Raw genomic sequence first — 20,031 nt, 5'->3', positions numbered from 1 at the left:
GAATTGGATCTGGTCAGCTTAAGGAGACAGCAGCGTTCATGATGACATAGAGTATTTCCATTCAGACACCAGACACCATAGTGAATAGGCACTGCCATGTTTGTTATGAAACGAGAGACTGTGAGAAGGCCAGAGGTCCGTCTTCTGTCCAACAGCAAATCGGAGTGAATAGGAATTAAACATCACCCATGTCAAAGCAATCGATCAAACCAACCTAACACAGGGCTGGTTATGCTTTTCTCTAGTCTGAACCACATTACAAGAAAATTACTTTCCCTTAGGTCAGACTTGAGAGAGAACAAAGGACTACTCCATTTTCCACATAGTTTACAGCACAGAAAATGTTCAGTAATTGCTCCCAGCTTTGTTTTTGCACAATAGACTTAGATGAAGAAAAATACTGTATATTCAAATGATAGCTCAAGCAAGGTGACAATATATATTCTCAGCTTTACTAATACCGCCCCCACAATGAAATCACTGTGAACTGTTGTTACAAGAAAGTTGGCCTTAGCCGGGAACTTTTGTAAGTTGCCTAGCAACCGTTTCCTCTCAGCACACTCTTAACGACAGGTGAAGTGATGTGTTGACGATGTCCGCCCCCGATGTATGGTAATATAGAGAGAAAGGTAAAAACATAGATGGTATGGATGGATAATAATTTGTGTCATTTAGAGCTTACTGTGGAGGCACTGAGAATGTTTGGTCACTGGTAATGAAGGACCCATAGAGAGGGAGAAAAGACTGTGTTTTTGTGGTCATGTTGAGCTTCTGTCAGCCAAAGCAGTGAAATAATGGGATTTGGTTGGAAAGTCTGGCATAAATCAGACTCATTCCATAAGCAATGAATCAGAGCAGTGTGCAAACAGTACAGAGTGAGGGGGAACTTTCTCAATGTTTTGACACCACTAAGTGATGCCCTGCTTTCACGTGCTTTGTCCCTTCCTGTCCTCCCTGTCCTCCCTGTTCACCCACGACTGCGTGGCCAAGCACAACTCCAACACCATCATTAAGTTTTCTGATGACAAAACGGTGGTAGGCCTGATCATCGACAACGATGAGACAGCCTATTGGGAGGAGGTCAGAGACCTGGTCATGTGGTGCCAGGATAGCAACCTCTCCCTCAACGTGAGCAAGACAAAGGAGCTGATCGTTGACTACAGGAAAAGGAGGGCCGAACACGCCCGCATTCACAACGACAGGGCAGTAGTGGAGCTGGTCGAGAGCTTCAAGTTCCTTGGTGTCCACATTACTAATGAATTAACCTGGTCCGGTATCAGAGCGCCAAGTCTAGGTCCAAAAGTCTCCTTAACAGGTTCTACACACAAGCCATAAGACTGCTGAACAATTAAACAAATAACTACCCAGACTATTTGCAGTGACACCCCTGCTGACACTTCTGCTACTCTCTGTTTATTATCTATGCATAGTCACTTACCTACTTGTACATATTACCTCAATTACCTTGGCTAACCTGTAACCCCGCATATTGACTCGGTACCGGTTCCCCCTGGATATAGCCTCATTATTGTTATTTTATTGTGTTACTTTTTAAAACTTTAGTTTAATGAGTAAATATTTTCTTCGCCCATATTTTCTTAAAACTGCATTGTTGGTTAAAGGCTGGTAAGTAAGCATTTCACGGTAAGGTCTGCACCTGTTGTATACGACACGTGACAAATAGCATTTGCTTTGGTTTGATTTCTTCTACCACTTAAAAAATATAGCACAGTTTTCCAATTAAGAGTCTGCCATTGAGTTTACCCACACAACAATATGACCAATATCATTCTTTGTGAGATACTCATCAGATCCTAGCTCCTTTATTATGTAGCAGCTGATTGCGAAGCCCTTTTGTATGGAGTGCTAGGAGATAGAGAGACAGGATGGAAAAGGCCTCGGCACTTCTAGTTTCTCTGAAACCCTTCCACATGGTTTGGTTACCATGGCCACTGGTGCGAGTTGGCTCTGTTGGTTGCCGTGGAAGTGGCCTGTGTGTAAAGTGGAGGAGGAGAAAGAAGAGGAAGAGAGAAGAGAAGAGCAGAGAGAAGAGGTCGAGGGGGCAGATATTCTACGCCTGATTTCAGACGTGGCGCAGCGCTGAGTGAAGAGAGTGGGTGGTCTGGGTGCACGGTGTTGCTCCACTCTGATCACTCCTCTCCTCTTTTCTCTCTCTGCCTCCATCCGCCTGCGCTTGGCTTCAAGCCAGTGGGCATTTGATGGCATGACAGTGGAATATCACTGCATTACTCCAAAATAGAGACAAGATGATGGTCGATACATTTACTTACAATATAATTAAATATTTGGCTGAATATAACATAATTACTGGTTCTGTTTGAGCTGGTTCTATGTTGATGCAATCAGATGGGGGGCTTTCAGTGAGGACCTTTGACAGAATGACTGGTAATGAAATACTGGCCCTCAGGCAGCATGGCTTTGTGTCAGTGATGGCGCAGACTGTGGGAGACTAATAAGCATGAAAGCCAAACACTGAACAATGCACACAGTCAGACACGACGGAACTACAGAGGGTTACTCGATGGTGAGGGGATATAGGGTTGTTACTATTAACATATGCAACAAGTTGATCTCCTACCTGATGGGCTAAAGACTGTCCCCTTGTTCCTTGTATAGCTCTTCTTATATAATAGTGTTTTGTCACATTTTATAGTATGTGAGTAGGAGGATGTGTGGGCTTTTTTGTTGTTGTACGTACTGTATGTGAGAGCGGGTATGTTCACAGTCCTATTTAGTGTGTATTTAGTGTGTGTGTGTGTGTGTGTTTGTGTGTGTGTGTGTGTGTGTGTGTGTGTGGATGGGAAGTGTGTACTCCTACACTGTAGCCACGACACAAGCAGCAATGTGCCCTTTTCTCCCCATTAGTGATGGATAGCTTTTTCCAGAGAGGAGAGTTGCCCCTGTACTGTTTCCATGTAGGAGCACCACTGGTGGCTATTAACGTACAGTTACAATACACAGCCTGTGATTCAATGCCACACCGCTGACTCATTGTCATGGAAACGCCAGGACTGGGATAAATACCACACCACACAGACAAAGGCTGAAGACTGCGTTGAATGGGGGATTGTATAGGTTATGTAACTGTAGCGGATTGGGGCCTAAATGAGTGGTTCTCTAGTGGTGCATGTCCTATTCACATGGGACATAAATCCACTGCTTTTGGCCACCTCCAATCAGAGGGCCTCCTCCTTTGTCCTTGCAGAGGCTCCAGTGAGAAAGGTCCTGGGAATGGGTGGCATGGCAACACACTCCGCATCGCACCCAGCCTACTCACACTGGGAGAGAGAGGGTACTGAGAACATCATGAAGGTGGTGTGTTTTGGACTGGACACAGTTAGGAATGATTTACTGAGCATTGCAATATATCAGGGACAAACACTGTACTGTAGAAAACAATGGATAGACAGCTCTTTAGACTGAGGAGTTATACACTGAGTGTACAAAACAATAGGAACACCTTCCTAATATTGAGTTGGAACGCCTTTTGTCATCAGAACAGCCTGAAATCATTGGGGTGTCGAAAACGTTCCACAGGGATGCTGGCCCATGTTGACTCCAACGCTTCCCACAGTTATGTCAAGTTGGCTGCATGTCCTTTGGGTGGTGAACCATTCTTGATACACACATGAAACTGTTGAGCATGAAAAACCCAGCAGCGGTGCAGTTCTTGACACAAATCGGTGGACCTGTTCTAGCACCTACAGCCATACCCCGTTGAAAGGCACTTAAATATTTTGTCTTGCCCATTCACCCTCTGAATGGCACACATACACCATTCATGTCTGAATTATCTCAAGGCTTAAACATATTACTTAACCTGTCTCCTCCCCTTCATCTACACTGATTGAAGTGGATTTAATAAGTGATATCAATAAGGGATCATAGCTTTCACCTGGATTCATCTGGTCAGTCTATGTCATGGAAAGCATAATGTTTTGTACACTCAGTGTATAACATACTGTTATAAGTGGGTGGAGAGCATCTTGTGACTGAACATTGAAGCATAAGTGAGACTTGTGTGGGTGTGATGTGTGTGCACTGGTGGGGTAATCATACTGCTGTATCAAGAAGTTACCTTGGTCAGTCTCTCCATTCCACCCTGTTGTTAAGTGGCCATTACACCCCCGTTCCCAAGTGTAGTAATGGACTTGAGGAAATGGGACTGCTTAGGCTACCTGGTCACTTTAAGTGTGCCACTGATCTTTACTATATGAGATCCTGTCTGAAGGGTGGGGGTGAGGCGTAGTGGAGACTAAAGGCTTTTATCCAATCATCTGAGACCAGGAACAAACCTTCACATGAGGCTTCAAAGGGTACTTAAACAATTAGTCATTGACCAAGAAGCACCCACTTTCTAAACCTGTCTGTCTATGACATTAAACAGCACTGCCCATATATCATAATTAGATAAAGTACTGCCCATATATCATAATTAGATAAAGCACTGCCCATATATCATAATTAGATAAAGCACTGCCCATATATCATAATTAGATAAAGCACTGCCTTTATATCATAATTAGATAAAGCACTGCCCATATATCATAATTAGATAATGCACTGCCTATATATCATAATTAGATAAAGCACTGCCCATATATCATAATTAGATAAAGCACTGCCCCTATGTCATAAGCAGATAAAGCACTGCCCATATATCATAATTAGATAAAGCACTGCCCATATATCATAATTAAATAAAGCACTGCCCCTATATCATGATTAGATGATGCTAAATCTATAACAAGCATCATTATCCCTGGAGGGGTCCTGATAGGTTAATATGAATGCTGTAAGGACAGTAGCCTCCTGCTGTGAAGAGAGACTCAGGTACAGTATGCTTCTCTCTCTCTGAGACTGTATTCCCATGCAGAGCAGTAGGAGACTGGGCTCAATATTGGATCATAAGCCCTTGGGTTAAATCAAGTTTCTCTGTCAGATAAGAGGATTTTGCCCTGCTCCTGCTCACATGGGAGATTTACCACCACACTGCATGCTGGGTAAAAAGGAGACCAGAATGGACGTTGTTACTCAGGTAGACTTGACTGGGTGATGACGAGATGGTGTTGGCACAAGGCAAGGTAGAGAGGGGTCAGAGCAGGGGCAGCTGGGAGTCAACAACATAGTGTCGAGAGACAGAGAGCGAGATGATTTGTGCGAGAGAAAGAAAGTGCAAGCACCATGGAGATAAACACACACATAGGCCTACGTGTCTAATGAACCGAAAATCATGCAGATGCATGCACGCGCACTCACACAAACATACACTCACACAAGCATACACACCAATTGAGGTTGCTGAGGGGAAGATGGCTCATAATAATGGCTGGAATGGAGTGGTATCAAACATGTTTCCATGTGTTTGATGCCATTCCATTTAATCCATTCCAGCCATTATTATGAGCCGTCCTCCCCTCAGCAGCTTCCACTGACACACATACACGTTAGCAGACACTCACACACACAAACTCTAATGGGTTATTCAATACTCCTGACTTGGCCAGTTGTGTCTTGGCAACTCAGCGTGATGGTGCAGTCTGACTGGCTGGCTTTCTCTATGTTTAATTGGATTAGGTAAACAATCACGTGACCTTACACAACATTATTCAGGACCAGAGGAGACCAGGTAGGAAAGAGACACAGTAAGAGGCTGTATCTTAAAGGGATATTAACTATTTAATAGTGCATTTGTATTGAATTCTAATAACATCGAGCTTGAATGGTTTTATTGCATTACATGTTCAGAAGAAAAGCATTGAGAATCTGCAAAGCACAGAGCTGCCTGACAATATATGCTGCTCTGCCAGCCTGAATGTAACATTCAAAATGTTCAGACGGGGAATGCATTTATGAGAAAAAGACAACAACTTTTGGATGAGCAACTATTTGGATTAGCTTCTACTTTTAAAAAAATGTCACACAATTTCAAACTGTCTGCATAATCGATTTAGGCATCTCAAAAAATCTTGACATTTTTTCATGTATTTTTCAGAAAGGTTGGGAACGAAACAATGCATTTAGAAACATAAGGTGGTACCCACAGAGACCGTAGGTGACATTGATGTGGTAAATGCACTGGAGAGGGTGTGGTTAGAGTGGCGTTGGATGAAGGGAGTTCCTCAGAAGCGTGTCTTGAAGCCAAAGAGCTCCACCTTGTCAATGGATCTCTCATTGGAGAACGAGGCTCGGGTGATGGAACAGCTGGGACTCCCCTCCTTACACAGCCACACCTTCCTGCGCAATTAGAAAGATAGAAAAGGGAAAGAAAGAGATGTTCTGTTATCCACCACCCTCATGTCAATGATGGTCATTTTTTTAGGCAACACACTGCTTCTGTTTCCCATAAGGAATGATCACTCTGCTCTGTTCATGTGTTGGCTATTTTCTCTAATATAAGCTACTACATGATCTGTTTATCAGCTCAACAGCTAACCATGTTCTCTATAGCTTGGGAACATACATTCCATTGCTAAAATTAACTTTGAGAGTTTGAACACGCTCTAGATAGCAGGGAATCTGAGCTTTTCTGGAGACCCTTCTGTTCAGCAACCAGTGCCTATGCCAAATAAGGCTTGTCACATGTCAGATGGACACAGGGAATGCAGGCTTTCTAAGAAAGCCGGCCAACCCTTGGGGGTGACACTAGATTGACTGTATCCGCTATAATATAGTCCCTCCTATCCCTTGCAAAACTGGGATTTTTGTCATAAACAGCTGTGGGCATTCACTAAAACTTCAACCTCTGTTTCAGCCGACTGGTAAAAATGGTTCAGCAACATGATCCTAACCTCTGTCAGCAAAGACAAATGATTCAGCTATAGCCTGAGTCCAAGCCTCAGCCAACCTCGGTACAGTGCATAGGAGGCAGTTTTTCTTGGCACCATCTCTACTGTTCTCTATGACAAATGACTTTGGGAAAAGCACAACACAAACATAATCAAGTAAATTGAATTGTATAACTCAGCACTGTCTTAAGTCTAAACCTCAGTTTACCATGAGACATGCCTCAGTGAGGAGCAACAGGCAACATGCTTACTCTACAGCATGTAGGTCAAGCCCTGGAGACTGAGGCCCTGTCACTCAAGTCGCTGCATGGCTGATATGGGCTACATTATTTCCTAGTCTGTGTAGATTAGTGGAGAGATTGTAGAGGATCAGTGCGCCACATGTGGTCATCCTGAAGCACGGTCTCGTGCGATGGGAGTTCAGTCAGATCACAGAGACACAACGCAATAGCTGCCCATTGCGCCTCAATGACAGAGAGTGAAATGGAGGGAGAGAGCGAGAGCAAGAGAGAGAGGGATGAGGCAACATCTCCATCTGCATTCTCTGCTCCGCTCTGCTCTCGTGTCGCACACAGCCCACAGACTGCTGATTTGACAGCAATCACAGGGCTTAGAGGTTAGCTCTAAATCGCCCGTTGCATCAGGTAAATATTAATCTCCCCTGACATCACTCTGCTAAATAAAATGGAGGATTGAACCCAAAAGAGTATGAGCATAAGGCGGGTTGTCTATCTACTATATGATGTGTCTGTGGCTATTTTCCTTTTTAAAAGCATTTGCTCTTCTTGTCCTGGTAATAGATGGGCTGATGTTTTTGACTCGTAGGTTGAACCTCTCAAGCAAAGCTACCCGCCAGTCCACCCCCTAATAAGTGAATTATCCCAATTTAGAAGCACATGTATGAACTGATCTAATAAGCACATGAAAAGAAAACAAACCTGGTGTGTGTCACAGAGAGAGAAAGACAGAGCGAGAGCAGCGAGAGAGCAATGACTGCTGCTATAACAAGACCTAACGTTGACCATGTGATGGTGGGTTGATAATAATGGCCTGGTCTCTGAGTGAGCACCACCCACTGCATCCACTCTGCCTGACTGCCTGACTGACCAGGCCTCTAGAGGAAAGGACATTTCCTTTTTCCCACACACTTGAGGAAATGAGATAACATAGACCAGCGTATGGGAAGGAATTCAATGTGTTTCAAAACGAATGTTCTGCTGCAGAATAAACTTAGGCATTGCATTGTTCCTGGAGAGCAATCTGGAGCAGATCTTAACTGGGCCTGGCTGGCTAACGGCTCTGTATGGTTTATAATGAAGTTGGACTTCCAAAACTCTGCCAAGGTTACAAGTTTTTTGTTGTTGTATCGCTTTGGTACTATTTTCACAAGTATGTGGTAATACTGAACAAGTCTTAGTACAAAACTCAAAACAGATCATCAAAACTTTAAGCATATTTTCAATTGACTAAACCTAATTAGTAATTTCATCTGGAAATACCTTTCACGATGCAATGCTCACAACACATTTCATATGATTCTCTTCTCATTTGCTTAAATAGATTTGACCATCACTTAATCCAATTGCACTTAATGGTTAATCACTTAACCGTTCGGTAAACCTATAGATTTTAACTGGTTTGTCTACTATATATGGATTTAGAGAACTACAGAAATAAAACGTGTGTTTGTAAAGTATGAACATCTAAATGTAGCCTCCTAATGGGCTCCAGAGTGGCGCAGCGGTCTAAGGCACTGCATCTCAGCGCTAGAGGTGTCACTACACACCCTGATTCGATTCCAGGCTGTATCAACAACCGGCCCTGATTAGGAGTCCCATAAGGCGGCGCACAATTGGCCCGGGTTAGGGTTTGGCCGGTGAAGGCCGTCATTGTAAATAAGAATTTGTTCATAGCTGACTTGCCTTGTTAAATAAAGGTTCAATAAAAATAAATAAAATGACATGTATGATACATGATAACCATAGATAATAACCACTTGTTATTGCTAATTGATTTCACATAGGGGCAACCACAATTTGTCACCATATAAAAGGGTGTGTGTAAACACTTGCACTTTCTTTCAACATGGAGCAGGATAGACAGCAAGGGAGAAGAAGAAATCAAATAGCTCATGGACAAGGGGCCCCTCAGAGAGGTGGACATGGGCCCCGTCAAAGAGGTGGACATCAGAGAGAGGGAGGCAGACGGCGGGAACTGTTGTATCTAATGAAGTCCGGGCCATCGTTGTTGATCATATGGTAAACAGAGGCCTTACCATGGCAGAGGCCGCCCGATTAGTTCACCCCAATCTGAGAAGATCAATTGTCAACTGCCTCCATACTCTCCTTTCCTTAACCCACTTGAGGAATGGGAGGTGGAAGGTATACGATTGCCATCCCCATGAGTTTTACCACCCTCCTTCTGGCCATGGATGAGGCATACGACGACATCAATGCAGACCAATGTCAAGCTTGGATTCGCCATGCCAAAAGCTATTTCACAAGGTGCATGAACAACATTCACTTTGATGTGGATGAGAATTTATGGCCAAATGCTCAAAACAGGCTTGATGCAAATGAATGTGTGCTAAAGGTTTTAGGTTTTAGGTTAGGTTTTATTTTAATTGAATTTGTTGAATTTAATTTTGGGACATTTGATTAGACAGTACACATACTTTGCAACTGAAATAAAAGTAACAATTAGCTAATTGCCAATGTCAGGCTGGGTCAGTAGCTAGCTCTATTTGCCATATTCCATAATAAAACATGTTTATTTGTTAGCTTGCTAGCTTATAATGTGGCTAATTAAAGTAGCCTAACTTTTTCCTGTCTAGCTAGGCAGCTAGAGGGCAAAGTTAGCTAGCTTATAAATGGTGCTCAAATTCAAATACAACTTTGTTTATCTAGCCTAGCTATAGTTTGCCATATGACTTTTGGTTTTATATATTTAAATTAAATCATAAAGTTTGCTTACCTTAATAAATTGAAAAATAACATGCTTATTGGTTGGTTATTTGCAAGTTCAACTACCGTCATGTTGCATCACCATAATGGAATGGCAGTTGGGTTTTGAATCAGAATGGCAGTTCAAATTTGAATTGACCAAAAGGTTCTATCTAGAGACCCTTTTTATCTATGAGTGCATGCTTTTATTAAACACAATTTCCTCTTGCTTCTAGCTAGCTTTGTATGAACCTTGCAGTTTGCCAATCAGACAATGGAAGCAATGTTGCAAAATGCGAATTCGATCTCCCCCCGGCAAAGATAGTTAATGGTGTCGGATGTCAGCTAGCTATTTTCCTGACCAGGTGAAATTATGCAGCATCATTAATGTGGACATGAATGTCAATGCAAAATAGCTAAAAATACATTTAAAGGGAGCTGTAATTTCAGAGTTTGATTTGACTGTGTTAGCTTTTGTTAGCTGTTGTTTGCTAAAATCCACATTACAATCAAGGTTATTTGCCTTCACTGGGTATACAGTGTCTTTGGAAAGTATTCAGACCCCTTTTTTTACACATTTTGTTACGTTACAGCCTTATTCTAAAATGTATTAAATAAATAAAAATCCTCAACAATTTACACACAACACACCATTATGACAGAGCAAAAACAGGTTTTTAGAAACACCTTTACATAAGTATTCAGACCCTTTGCTAAAAGACTCGAAGTTGAGCTCAGGTGCATCCTGTTTCCATTGATCATCATTGAGATGTTTCTACAACTTGATTTGTGTCCATGTGTGGTAAATGTAATTGATTGTACACGATTTGGAAAGGCAGACACCTGTCTATATAAGGTCCCACAGTTGACAGTGCATGTCAGAGCAAAAACCAAGCTATGAGGTCGAAGGAATTGTCCATAGAGCTCCAAGACAGGATTGTGTTGAGGCACAGATCTGGGGAAGGGAACCAAAACATTGGTGGATGTTTGTTCACTAAGAGATAAAGCATCCTAAACAGCAGCTTTATAGAAAACACTTCCAGAGGAAATCTTACCATTGGAGCTGGAGGAGGTCAAAATGAAACATCTGGGCCAGTCTGAGCTTCATAATAGGCTGAAAACCCCTGTCCCCAAACAGTCATCAGCCCAACAGCTGCATGCAGTGCATTACACATAGCTGCAGTGAATAGGGGGCGTAGTGACATTCCTATAGAGAGCTTTAGAGAGGAATAAGGCTTTAGTTGGGGCTCCATCAAAACAGGGCTAAAAGGGATTAAATGGGCCAGAATCCAGACCATCTGTGTCCCCGCCGTGCCACTCGCTGACCAGCGGTCTCAGCCGCCATGGACAGAGACCTTGTGGAAAACAGTGGCACCTACAGCCACCTACAGCCTCCATCTAACTACTTTATCATCCTCCCTCATCACCCTCTGCTTCTCCCTCTCTTGTTCTCATTCTATCCCCATCGCTCATACTCTCTTATAGATGAACTCAATCTCCTTCCCTCTCTCTCCCTTAATCCATCTCTCAGTTTCTCCCTTTCGCTTTCTCTAATTTCCTCTACCACTGTCACTCTCCCTCACTCTCTTGAACAATCATCCCTCCCTCCCTCCTAGTGGTGGTTTGTAGGTCTCTTCCTACACAGAAGTTGTTCTGATTTGGGTCACACGACTCAGGAGAGAGAAGAGCTAATATTAGTTATAGCAGGCAGCAGGTCAGTCCCACAGTGCTGCATACATGGTACAACTGATACAGAGCACTAAATCACCATCCACTTTCTCCAAGTCTACAAAACACCCAGGAACACATGTGCTTTCTGTGATGACTTTCATTGATTTTAAGGATGAGAGAACCCTGTGTGTGACACATAAAAACAATATGCCACTCCCTGTCCGATACAGACTACTAGCCTACATCAGCTAGCAGGAAAGTGAATGAACGGGTGGGGACTTCTAGCTTGATTTCAGTGGTGGTTTCGCTGTTCTATACATATAAGTTATTTGTGACATACCAATAAGCAATATGATCCAAACACAGAACAGAGTAGGATAGGGAAAGAGCAGTAGAAAATGAGGGAAAAAAGGCCAAATGCAGGTACGTGGGTGGGTACATTTCAGCCATTTTGCAAATGCTCTTATCCAGAGCGATTTACAGGAGGAGCACAGAAAGATTTTTCACCTAGTCAGCTCAGCGATTCGACCCAGCGACAATTTGGTTACTGGCCCAACACTCTCAACCGCCAGGCTACCTGTCGCCGGGGGTACTGGGTATAGCTTCAGAGAAAATCAAAAACACTCTAATTCAAGGCAGGAGCTAAGCTGCATACTGTCCAATAGCTTCAGACATTATTATTTGTCAACCTATTTGTTAAAGAAATAGTCTTGTTAATGATTTGAGTAGAATACATTGTAGCTGTATGGCTGATTGAATTATCTCAATAGGGATGGATGCAGCAGTCATGCAGATATGATCTGGGCCCAATAGTAAGGCGAGTTCATCCATCCACCCAGAATTCTGTGGCCTAAAATAACAATTAAGAAGGAAATCATGTCATATTAGGGAACACAAAAGCTGACTGATACTGGCCAAACCACTCTCTCTCTCCTGACCAGACAGAGTAAATTGGGGATAATTCCATTAGGGCTCTTTAAATAGAGGTTTTATGGCCCAGGAATGACACTGTTACCATAGCAGCACGCACAGCTGGACCTTGTGAGTAGGCACCAGGGTTTAGTTTGCATTGTCAATGATCCCATGTCTACAGATTGAGGTATCCAGAACACTCAACAGAGCTGAGCTCAGGAAGAGATGACCCCTGCTGAGTCCCAAAGACACTGTTCTGTTTTTTTCTGCTTCAACTGTCTATGGAGAAACAGGATCAGCCGTTACACTATTGTGCTTGACGTAAAAGAAAACAACACACAAACACATGCACGTACACACCCACAGCAATGTGTATCCCTCTTGAAAGGGTAGGTGTGATCTGTGAAGGCTTGGCATTTCCAAAGAGTGTGCTCTACACCAATTAGCCTTTAAGAGTGAGAAAATATGTAAAGCTTGGTTTTGGCTCACATTGACAGAGGTCTTGAAAGACTGACGTTAACTAAAAATGAAAATCATTTTAAATTTTTCTCCTACAGTGTATCAACAACGTGTGTGTGTATGTGTGTGTTTTTAGTTACAAGAATTTCTGGGCGTAGTGATGAGATACAGTAAGCATTAGAGAGGGTGTGCGGCAGGGTGGGTGTTTGGAGCAGCCTCTCATAGCTCTCTGTGGAACACACTTGAGATTATGATGTAATCTCTGTGACCTGCTTCCACCCCGATGACATCAGATTCACATCTGGATGAGAGACCCACCCCCGGACCCCGGTCCTGTCGGTGAGATTATCTCTACCAAGAAACTCAGTCCCTGGCCAGCAAGAGAGCAAGAGAGAAAGCGAGAGAGAGGAAGAGAGCAAAAGAGCAATGCTGAGAGAGGAGAAGAAGAAAATGTAGAAAAAGAGAATTAGAGCAGACAGTCGCAGGTTTCCATCACCTCCCCAAACGGACTCTCAAAGGGAACATTTGTGACAAACTCTGACAATAAGAAACACGTTAGCCATAGTAATCAGCTTACGTGTGAGCCAACACCAACAACAACAACAATTAACAGCTCATATCACACCAACACACAAAGATCAGTCAAAATAAGAGGTCTGGATAATAGCACTTAACTTGGAAGGAAAATGTCGTTTGAATCGTGTGATATTTCTCTCCCAGAGAAACTGAATGTATCAGGACGTTCTAGTGGAAGGCTATGCCAAAACACTATCTCATCATTACAGAATGTGCCGGCAGTGGTCTGTGATTGCCCTGCCCACCAGAACAGAGGAAAATAAAGCCAATCATATCTATGGGGCTAGACAGACTCGAGGATTGTGAGGATTGTAAAAACAATCACTGAGTGAAGTGTGACTCCAAAAAGTCTCAATTCTATTGAGTTTAGTTCTATAACACGACTATAACGCGACTATGGAATGTTGGAACTGGTCTATGCAGGGTAATAGTGCCATCTGCTGGTATAATAAGAGAAAAACATTAAAGGCAGTGCTTGACTTGGACTGAAATACGTGCCGATATTCATTTTGGGTGCTGGTACTGTTTACATTTAGGTGCAGGAGCTCCACAATACTTTTTAGCTAATATTCTATAAGTGGAATAGGAGCTCAAGCAGTAGAAAAGCTCAAGTGAGCTCCTGCCCAAGTCAAGCACTGATTAAAGGCCCAAAGCAGCCATTTTTTAAAATCTCAAGATCAAATCATTTCTGGGTAACAATTAAGTACCTTACTGTTATTTTGTTCAATTAAAATTGTCAAAATGGTCTTAGCAAATAGCAATTTCTCAAGCAAGAATTTTGCTTGGACAGTCTGGGAGTGGTTTGAGTTAGGTGCCTAATTGGATGAGCCTAATAGAAGTGTTCAGGTTACAGATCCCTATCTGTTATTGGCAGAGGTTTGAAAGTCTCTTTATTATTGGTATATTAACTTATACCGCCTGGTGATGTCGCCAGCCAGGCTAAAACTCCATCCCACCAAAACAGGCTCTTACACTAAAATTGCATTATCATCATTTTCACAATTTCACAGTATTATTCCAACCTCATAGTATGGAAATATATACTGAGTATACCAAACATTAGGGACACTTTCCTAATATTGAGTTGCGTTCCACAGGGATGCTGGCCCATGTTGTCTCCAATGCTTCCCACAGTTTGTGTCACGTCTGCTCCCGCTCTTCCCTCCCCCTGGCGCTTGAAGGCGCCAGGTTGCCCGGCATCATGCACTCCTGCCATCCATCCTGCCATCCATCATGCACACCTGCCTTCCCTCATCACGCGCATCAACGTTAGTGGACTCACCTGGAGTCACTTATCACCTGTTCATTTCCTCCCCTATATCTGTCAGTCCCCAGCTCTCTCCGCTGCTGGATTGTTTTTGTCTTTGGTATTAGTTTGCTGACGCTGTTCCTGTCTCGTTCCATGTCCGTCTTTATTAAATGTTTTACTCCCCGTACCTGCTTCGTCTCTCCAGCGTCATCGCATATGACAAGTTGTATAAAGTTGGCTGGATGTCCTTTGGGTGGTGGACCATTCTTGATACACACGGGAAACTGTTGACCGTGAAAATCCCAGCAGCGTTGCAGTTCTTGACATAAACCGGTGCGCCTGGCACCTACTACCATACCCCGTTCAAAGGCACTTAAAACTTTTTTCTTCTCATTCACCCACCGAATGGCACACATACACAATCCATGTCTCAATTGTCTCGAGCCTTAAAAATCCTTCTTTAACCTGCCTCATCCCCTTCATCTACACTGATTGAAGCGGATTTAACAAGTGACATCAATAAGCGATCATAGCTTTCACCTGGATTCACCTGGTCAGTGTATGTCATGGAAAGAGCAAGTGTTCTTAATGTTTTGTATACTCAGTGTATATAAAACACAGGGCCTTGAAGACAGATCAGCGACGGGAGGGGATTATTGGCATTGCATTCTGTATCACTTTTAGAAAGGGTTGAAAATAGTTAGAACATTTTCAAAGTCCATATTTCAAACAAGACTGTTGTTCCTACTGTCTTTCACTCTGTGGAGCTTTTCCTGCGTTCAGCACGTTGGTTAGCATGCCGTGTTTTTTCAATGCAGTAGATAGTGGTGTAGGACTTACATCTCACAGATCATGTCTGCAGGCCCCTGAACCTGGCCGACCACAGTGCCCTTGTTGGTGTTCTTTACCCAGCCACACAGACCCAGTCTCAGACCCTCCTTTTCTGTGTACTGTAGAGAAGATGAGAGAGAGAGAGAGAGAGAGAGAGAGCAATGAAGATGATTCATATAGTCATGAGTGATATCACTAGGCACTATACTGTTGGTTGGCATCTCCTCTGTGAAAGTGCGAGGGGTGGGCACTTAATATAGCAGAGTAGAATTTTATTATTTTCATTTGACTGAAATTCAGCTATTGGGTCTTGTGGGAGAAACTTACCATTCTGAAACAGACCCCTACAAGAAACAGAGAAAACGTGATTACTGACAAATATAATAGGCTGTCACTTATTAGCTTATACAGTTGACTGAGTCTTCACTTATGATGATAGGTTCCATATTGACTGTACTAAGAGTTCTGTGGGTGTAAGCGAATAACTAACTGCAGGATTGTAAACAGAATGTGGGTGTAATAATGAGGTAGCAGGCTCTTAGGTTGTTAGAACCTGTAGGCTATGCGTCATTGAAGGCAAGTGTAAATCAGAGACTTCTAACAAGCAAGTGTTACTTTGCTTATTTAGTGAAATGCAGTACGCTTATAAAAACACCGAGCAATGGACACTTGCAAGAACCTAAATTAAGAAACACAGATCAATTTACAGTATGGTCACTCACGACGGGAATACTGTGCAATTAATAATTACAAGCAACTTGAAGACACCAACCTTGGACATGGCCAAAAATCTCAAAATCTACAGAACACAATTTTGCACCAGCTGCGTCATTGGACATGGTGAATTCAACAGTTGTCCAGAATAATGTCGGGAGGAACTGGCAAAAGAAAAGCTTGCGCCACTTTGTCCACTAGATGGCAGAAAAAACATCCTGTCTCATTTGGCCCACAGCTCTACTGCTGTTTTTAGACATTTTTCCTAAAACACTCATATCTTGTATAGCCATGGTAAGTGCCAGCCATTGGGGGGGGGGGGGGGGGGAGCACACAAGCAAAACAACGTAAAGTGTCAAAGTCTGTATTAGTGAGGGTGTTCATGTTGAAAAAGAGCATTTGGGTGAATGTTCAGCAAATAACTGGCTGGATGGAAACAAGAGTTGATTTGATAGGTCCCCCAGGGTCTGAAATGAAATACAAACAAACATAACCTACCTAACCTGTAAAATACAGTGCAGAGCGGATATATACCCAACACATACAAATAAATACACGTGTAAATCAGATCACACACACACATACATACAGCAAGCACAGAGATACTGATACACATCAGAACAGCACAGCAGTGAAACTCATATTATATTCTGAAAACGTCTGAAAAGAATGCTTAATCACAAAATAGCTTGCTTGTATAGGCTTATTAGATAAATGACCCATGCAATCTTGGTAGCTAACCACCACAACCCTGCAGCTGTTTGATAACATTTAGCTTCATCTATACTTGCAGCTGTCTATCGCTTGTCTCAGGCTGATATACCGGCTAACATGAAGCTACCTATCTGAGCTACCAGTAACTAGAATACAGTGTTAACCTGGGGCTAAATGATAACTAGGGCTCTCTGCCAACCTGGGACCCCTTAGCTATGACCTGCTGACTCAGAAACATGAGGTGAACTGTACTCCTGATTGAACTTTGCCTGCAGCATCAACCTTACACTGACTTTGAAGGCAAAAGTATAAATAGCACAAATGTGCCATTTCTTAACCCGTGGAATGAATTTCCACTCCAGATCCCAGAAAATAAATCCTTCCACCCACATTGACTCATAACCCAAGCAATACTTATTTACATATCCAAGGGAATACAGTTACTTTAAAATATATTCATATTTACTACCACTTTCTAATTAAAATACAGTTCTTATACAACATATCCAGTAGAAAAAAATGTATTTGCATAAATATTACCCCATTATATTCTAAACATGAACTGATACTTTCCGGTTTAGAAAAGTTTACTTTTATGCTCAAGCCCAGAACATCCATGTCCTTCCTCCTACAGCAAATACCATCCTTAGGTTCACAGTGGGTGTAATAATGCAGCAACAAGCTCTTAGGTCGTTAGAATCATTATGCTATGTGTCCCTGTCCATACATCCAGCTGGGTTCTCAGTACATCGCGCAGACAGGAATAAAGAACTCTCCGGGAAGAAGCAAGGCGGTGGTGTATGTTTCATGAGTAACTAATCATGGTGTGATTGTGATAACGTAGAGGAACTCTAGTCCTTTTGTTCACCCAACCGAGAATATCTCACAATCAAATGTCAACCTTATTCTCTTCAGTTATAGTCACAGCTGTGTATATTCCCCCTCAAGCATATACCATGGCGGCCCTCAAGGAACTACACTGGATTTTGTGCAAAGTGGAAACAACATTTCTTGAGTGTTACGTTCCTCAGTTTCTGTGTTGTGGTTTTGTTTGTATGTGTGTGTTTCAGGATGGCGTTCTGAAATTCCCCCAAGCAGCTGATTGGTCGGTCCCATTGCTAATTGGAGCTGACCCCGCCTCCTCATCAGGATACAGCTGTATCCCATTACAGACTCCTTCTCCAGCTATATAAGCCAGTGTTCTGTTGCTCAGAAGGTAGATGATTAGTATGTCCTGTGTTGGTTGTTGCTGAGAGAGAGTGTATATGGTTATGTCCTGTATTCTGTGTTTGTTGCTCAGAGAGAGCTTCTTTAGTGTCCTGAGTTAGTTGTTTCGCAGAGTTTTATTTGTGAAGCATATTGTAGCGGTCCTGCGGAGGTATGTTTATGTCCAAAGGTCTGTTTTGATTGTTGAACTTGTTTGTATTATTCTGTTTCATTTGTTCCCAGGGAGGAAGGGGAAGGCACCTAGGGAGTGCTTAGGCAAGAGGCCTGCAAGCATACATAACCCGTAGTATTTACTGTCTATATATACACTAGGTAAGACCTGGGGGACCACCCCCTTGTATTTTGGTTAGCGCACCAGGTTGTGCTAAGCTAGGTAAGCAGTGGGTAGGTAGGAGATGGGGCTTTGACATTTAATTTGGGTCCGTTCAGCCCGTTTTCCCCAAAATGACTGTGTGACGGAATACATTTCCAGTAAACGGTAAATTCTCTGCCTTTGTCATCCTTACTCGCACCTACAGTCCCATACCGCTTTCACTCCATGGGGAGTTGAGTTGTAGCAGGGTGTTGCGTTCCCTCTTCCTAGAGGTGTATGTAACACTGAGGTTGCATTTATTGTGGCTGGGGATTTCTATCAACACTTTGACTGTAGTACTCGCACTACAAGAACTCTAAACCATTGTTACTCTCCATTCCGGGATGGCTACAAGGCCCTCCCCCGCCCTCCCTTCAGCAAATCAGATCATGACTCCATTGTACTCCTCCCTTCCTATAAGCGGACACTCAAACAGGAAGTACCCGTGCTAAGGTCTATTCAACGCTGGTCTGACCAATCAAAATCCATGCATCAAGATTGTTTTGATCACGAGGACTGGGATATGTTGACATATACACGGACACGGTGACTGAGTTCATCAGAAAGTGTATATTGGATGTTGTTCCCACTGTGACTATTAAAACCTACCCAAACCAAAAAGCATGGATAGATGACAGCATTCCTGTAAAACTGAAAGCGCTAACCACCGTATTTAACCAAGGCAAGGTGACTGGGAATATGGTCAAATACAAAACAGTGTAATTATTCCCTCCGTAAGACAATCAAACAGGCAAAATGTCAGTACAGAGACAAAGTGGAGATGCAATTCAACGGCTCAGACACGAGATGTATATGGCAGGGTCTACAGACAATCATGGATTACAAAGGGTAAATGAGCCACGTCGCAGACACCGACGTCTTGCTCCCGGACAAGCTAAACACCTTCACCCGCTTTGAGGATAACACAGTGCCACTGACAAGGACTGGGCTCTCGTTCTCCGTGGCCGACGTGAGTAAGACATTTAAGTGTACTAACCCTCACAAGGCTGCAGGTCCAGACGGCATTTCTATCCACGTCCTCAATCTCTCCCTATCCCAGTCTGCTGTCCCCACTTGCTTCAAGATGTCCACCATTGTTCCTGTACCCAAGAAAGCAAGGTTACTGAACTAAATGACTATCGCTCGCTCTGTGGCACTCACTTCTGTCATCATGAAGTGCATTGAGAGTCTAGTTAAGGATCATATCACCTCCACCTTACACCCTAGACCCACTTCAATTTGCATACCACCCAAATAGACCCACAGATGATGCAATCGCCATTGCACAGCACACTGCCCTATCCCATTTAATTTTTTTTTCTCTTAATTTTACCTTTATTTAACCAGGCAAGTCAGTTAAGAACATATTCTTATTTTCAATGACGGTCTGGGAACAATGGGTTAACTGCCTGTCCAGGGGCAGAACGACAGATTTGTACCTTGTCAGCTCGGGGGTTTGAACTTGCAACCTTCTGGTTACTAGTCCAATGCTCTAACCACTAGGCTACGCTGCCGCCCCATCTGGACAAGAGGTATACCTATGGAAGAATTCTGTTCTTTGACTACAGCTCAGCC

General features: G+C 43.0%; 1 protein-coding gene across 1 annotated transcript; it reads right to left on the bottom strand.

Moving 5' to 3' along the window:
* Positions 1-5,675: 5,675 nt before the first annotated feature.
* Positions 5,676-16,363, bottom strand: LOC109899127 (acylphosphatase-2). Its single transcript, XM_020494181.2, has 4 exons — positions 16,222-16,363; positions 15,777-15,793; positions 15,459-15,568; positions 5,676-6,258 (listed from the first exon to the last, which is right to left on the bottom strand). Exons 1-4 carry the CDS (start codon positions 16,286-16,288, stop codon positions 6,144-6,146), a joined length of 309 nt encoding a protein of 102 aa, XP_020349770.1. The 5' UTR covers positions 16,289-16,363; the 3' UTR covers positions 5,676-6,143.
* Between the last annotated feature and the right edge of the window lie 3,668 nt (positions 16,364-20,031).

This window comes from Oncorhynchus kisutch, linkage group LG11, assembly GCF_002021735.2.
Source record: "Oncorhynchus kisutch isolate 150728-3 linkage group LG11, Okis_V2, whole genome shotgun sequence".
Classification (NCBI taxonomy): Eukaryota; Metazoa; Chordata; class Actinopteri; order Salmoniformes; family Salmonidae; genus Oncorhynchus; species Oncorhynchus kisutch.
This window is presented reverse-complemented; position numbering and strand designations above follow the sequence as displayed.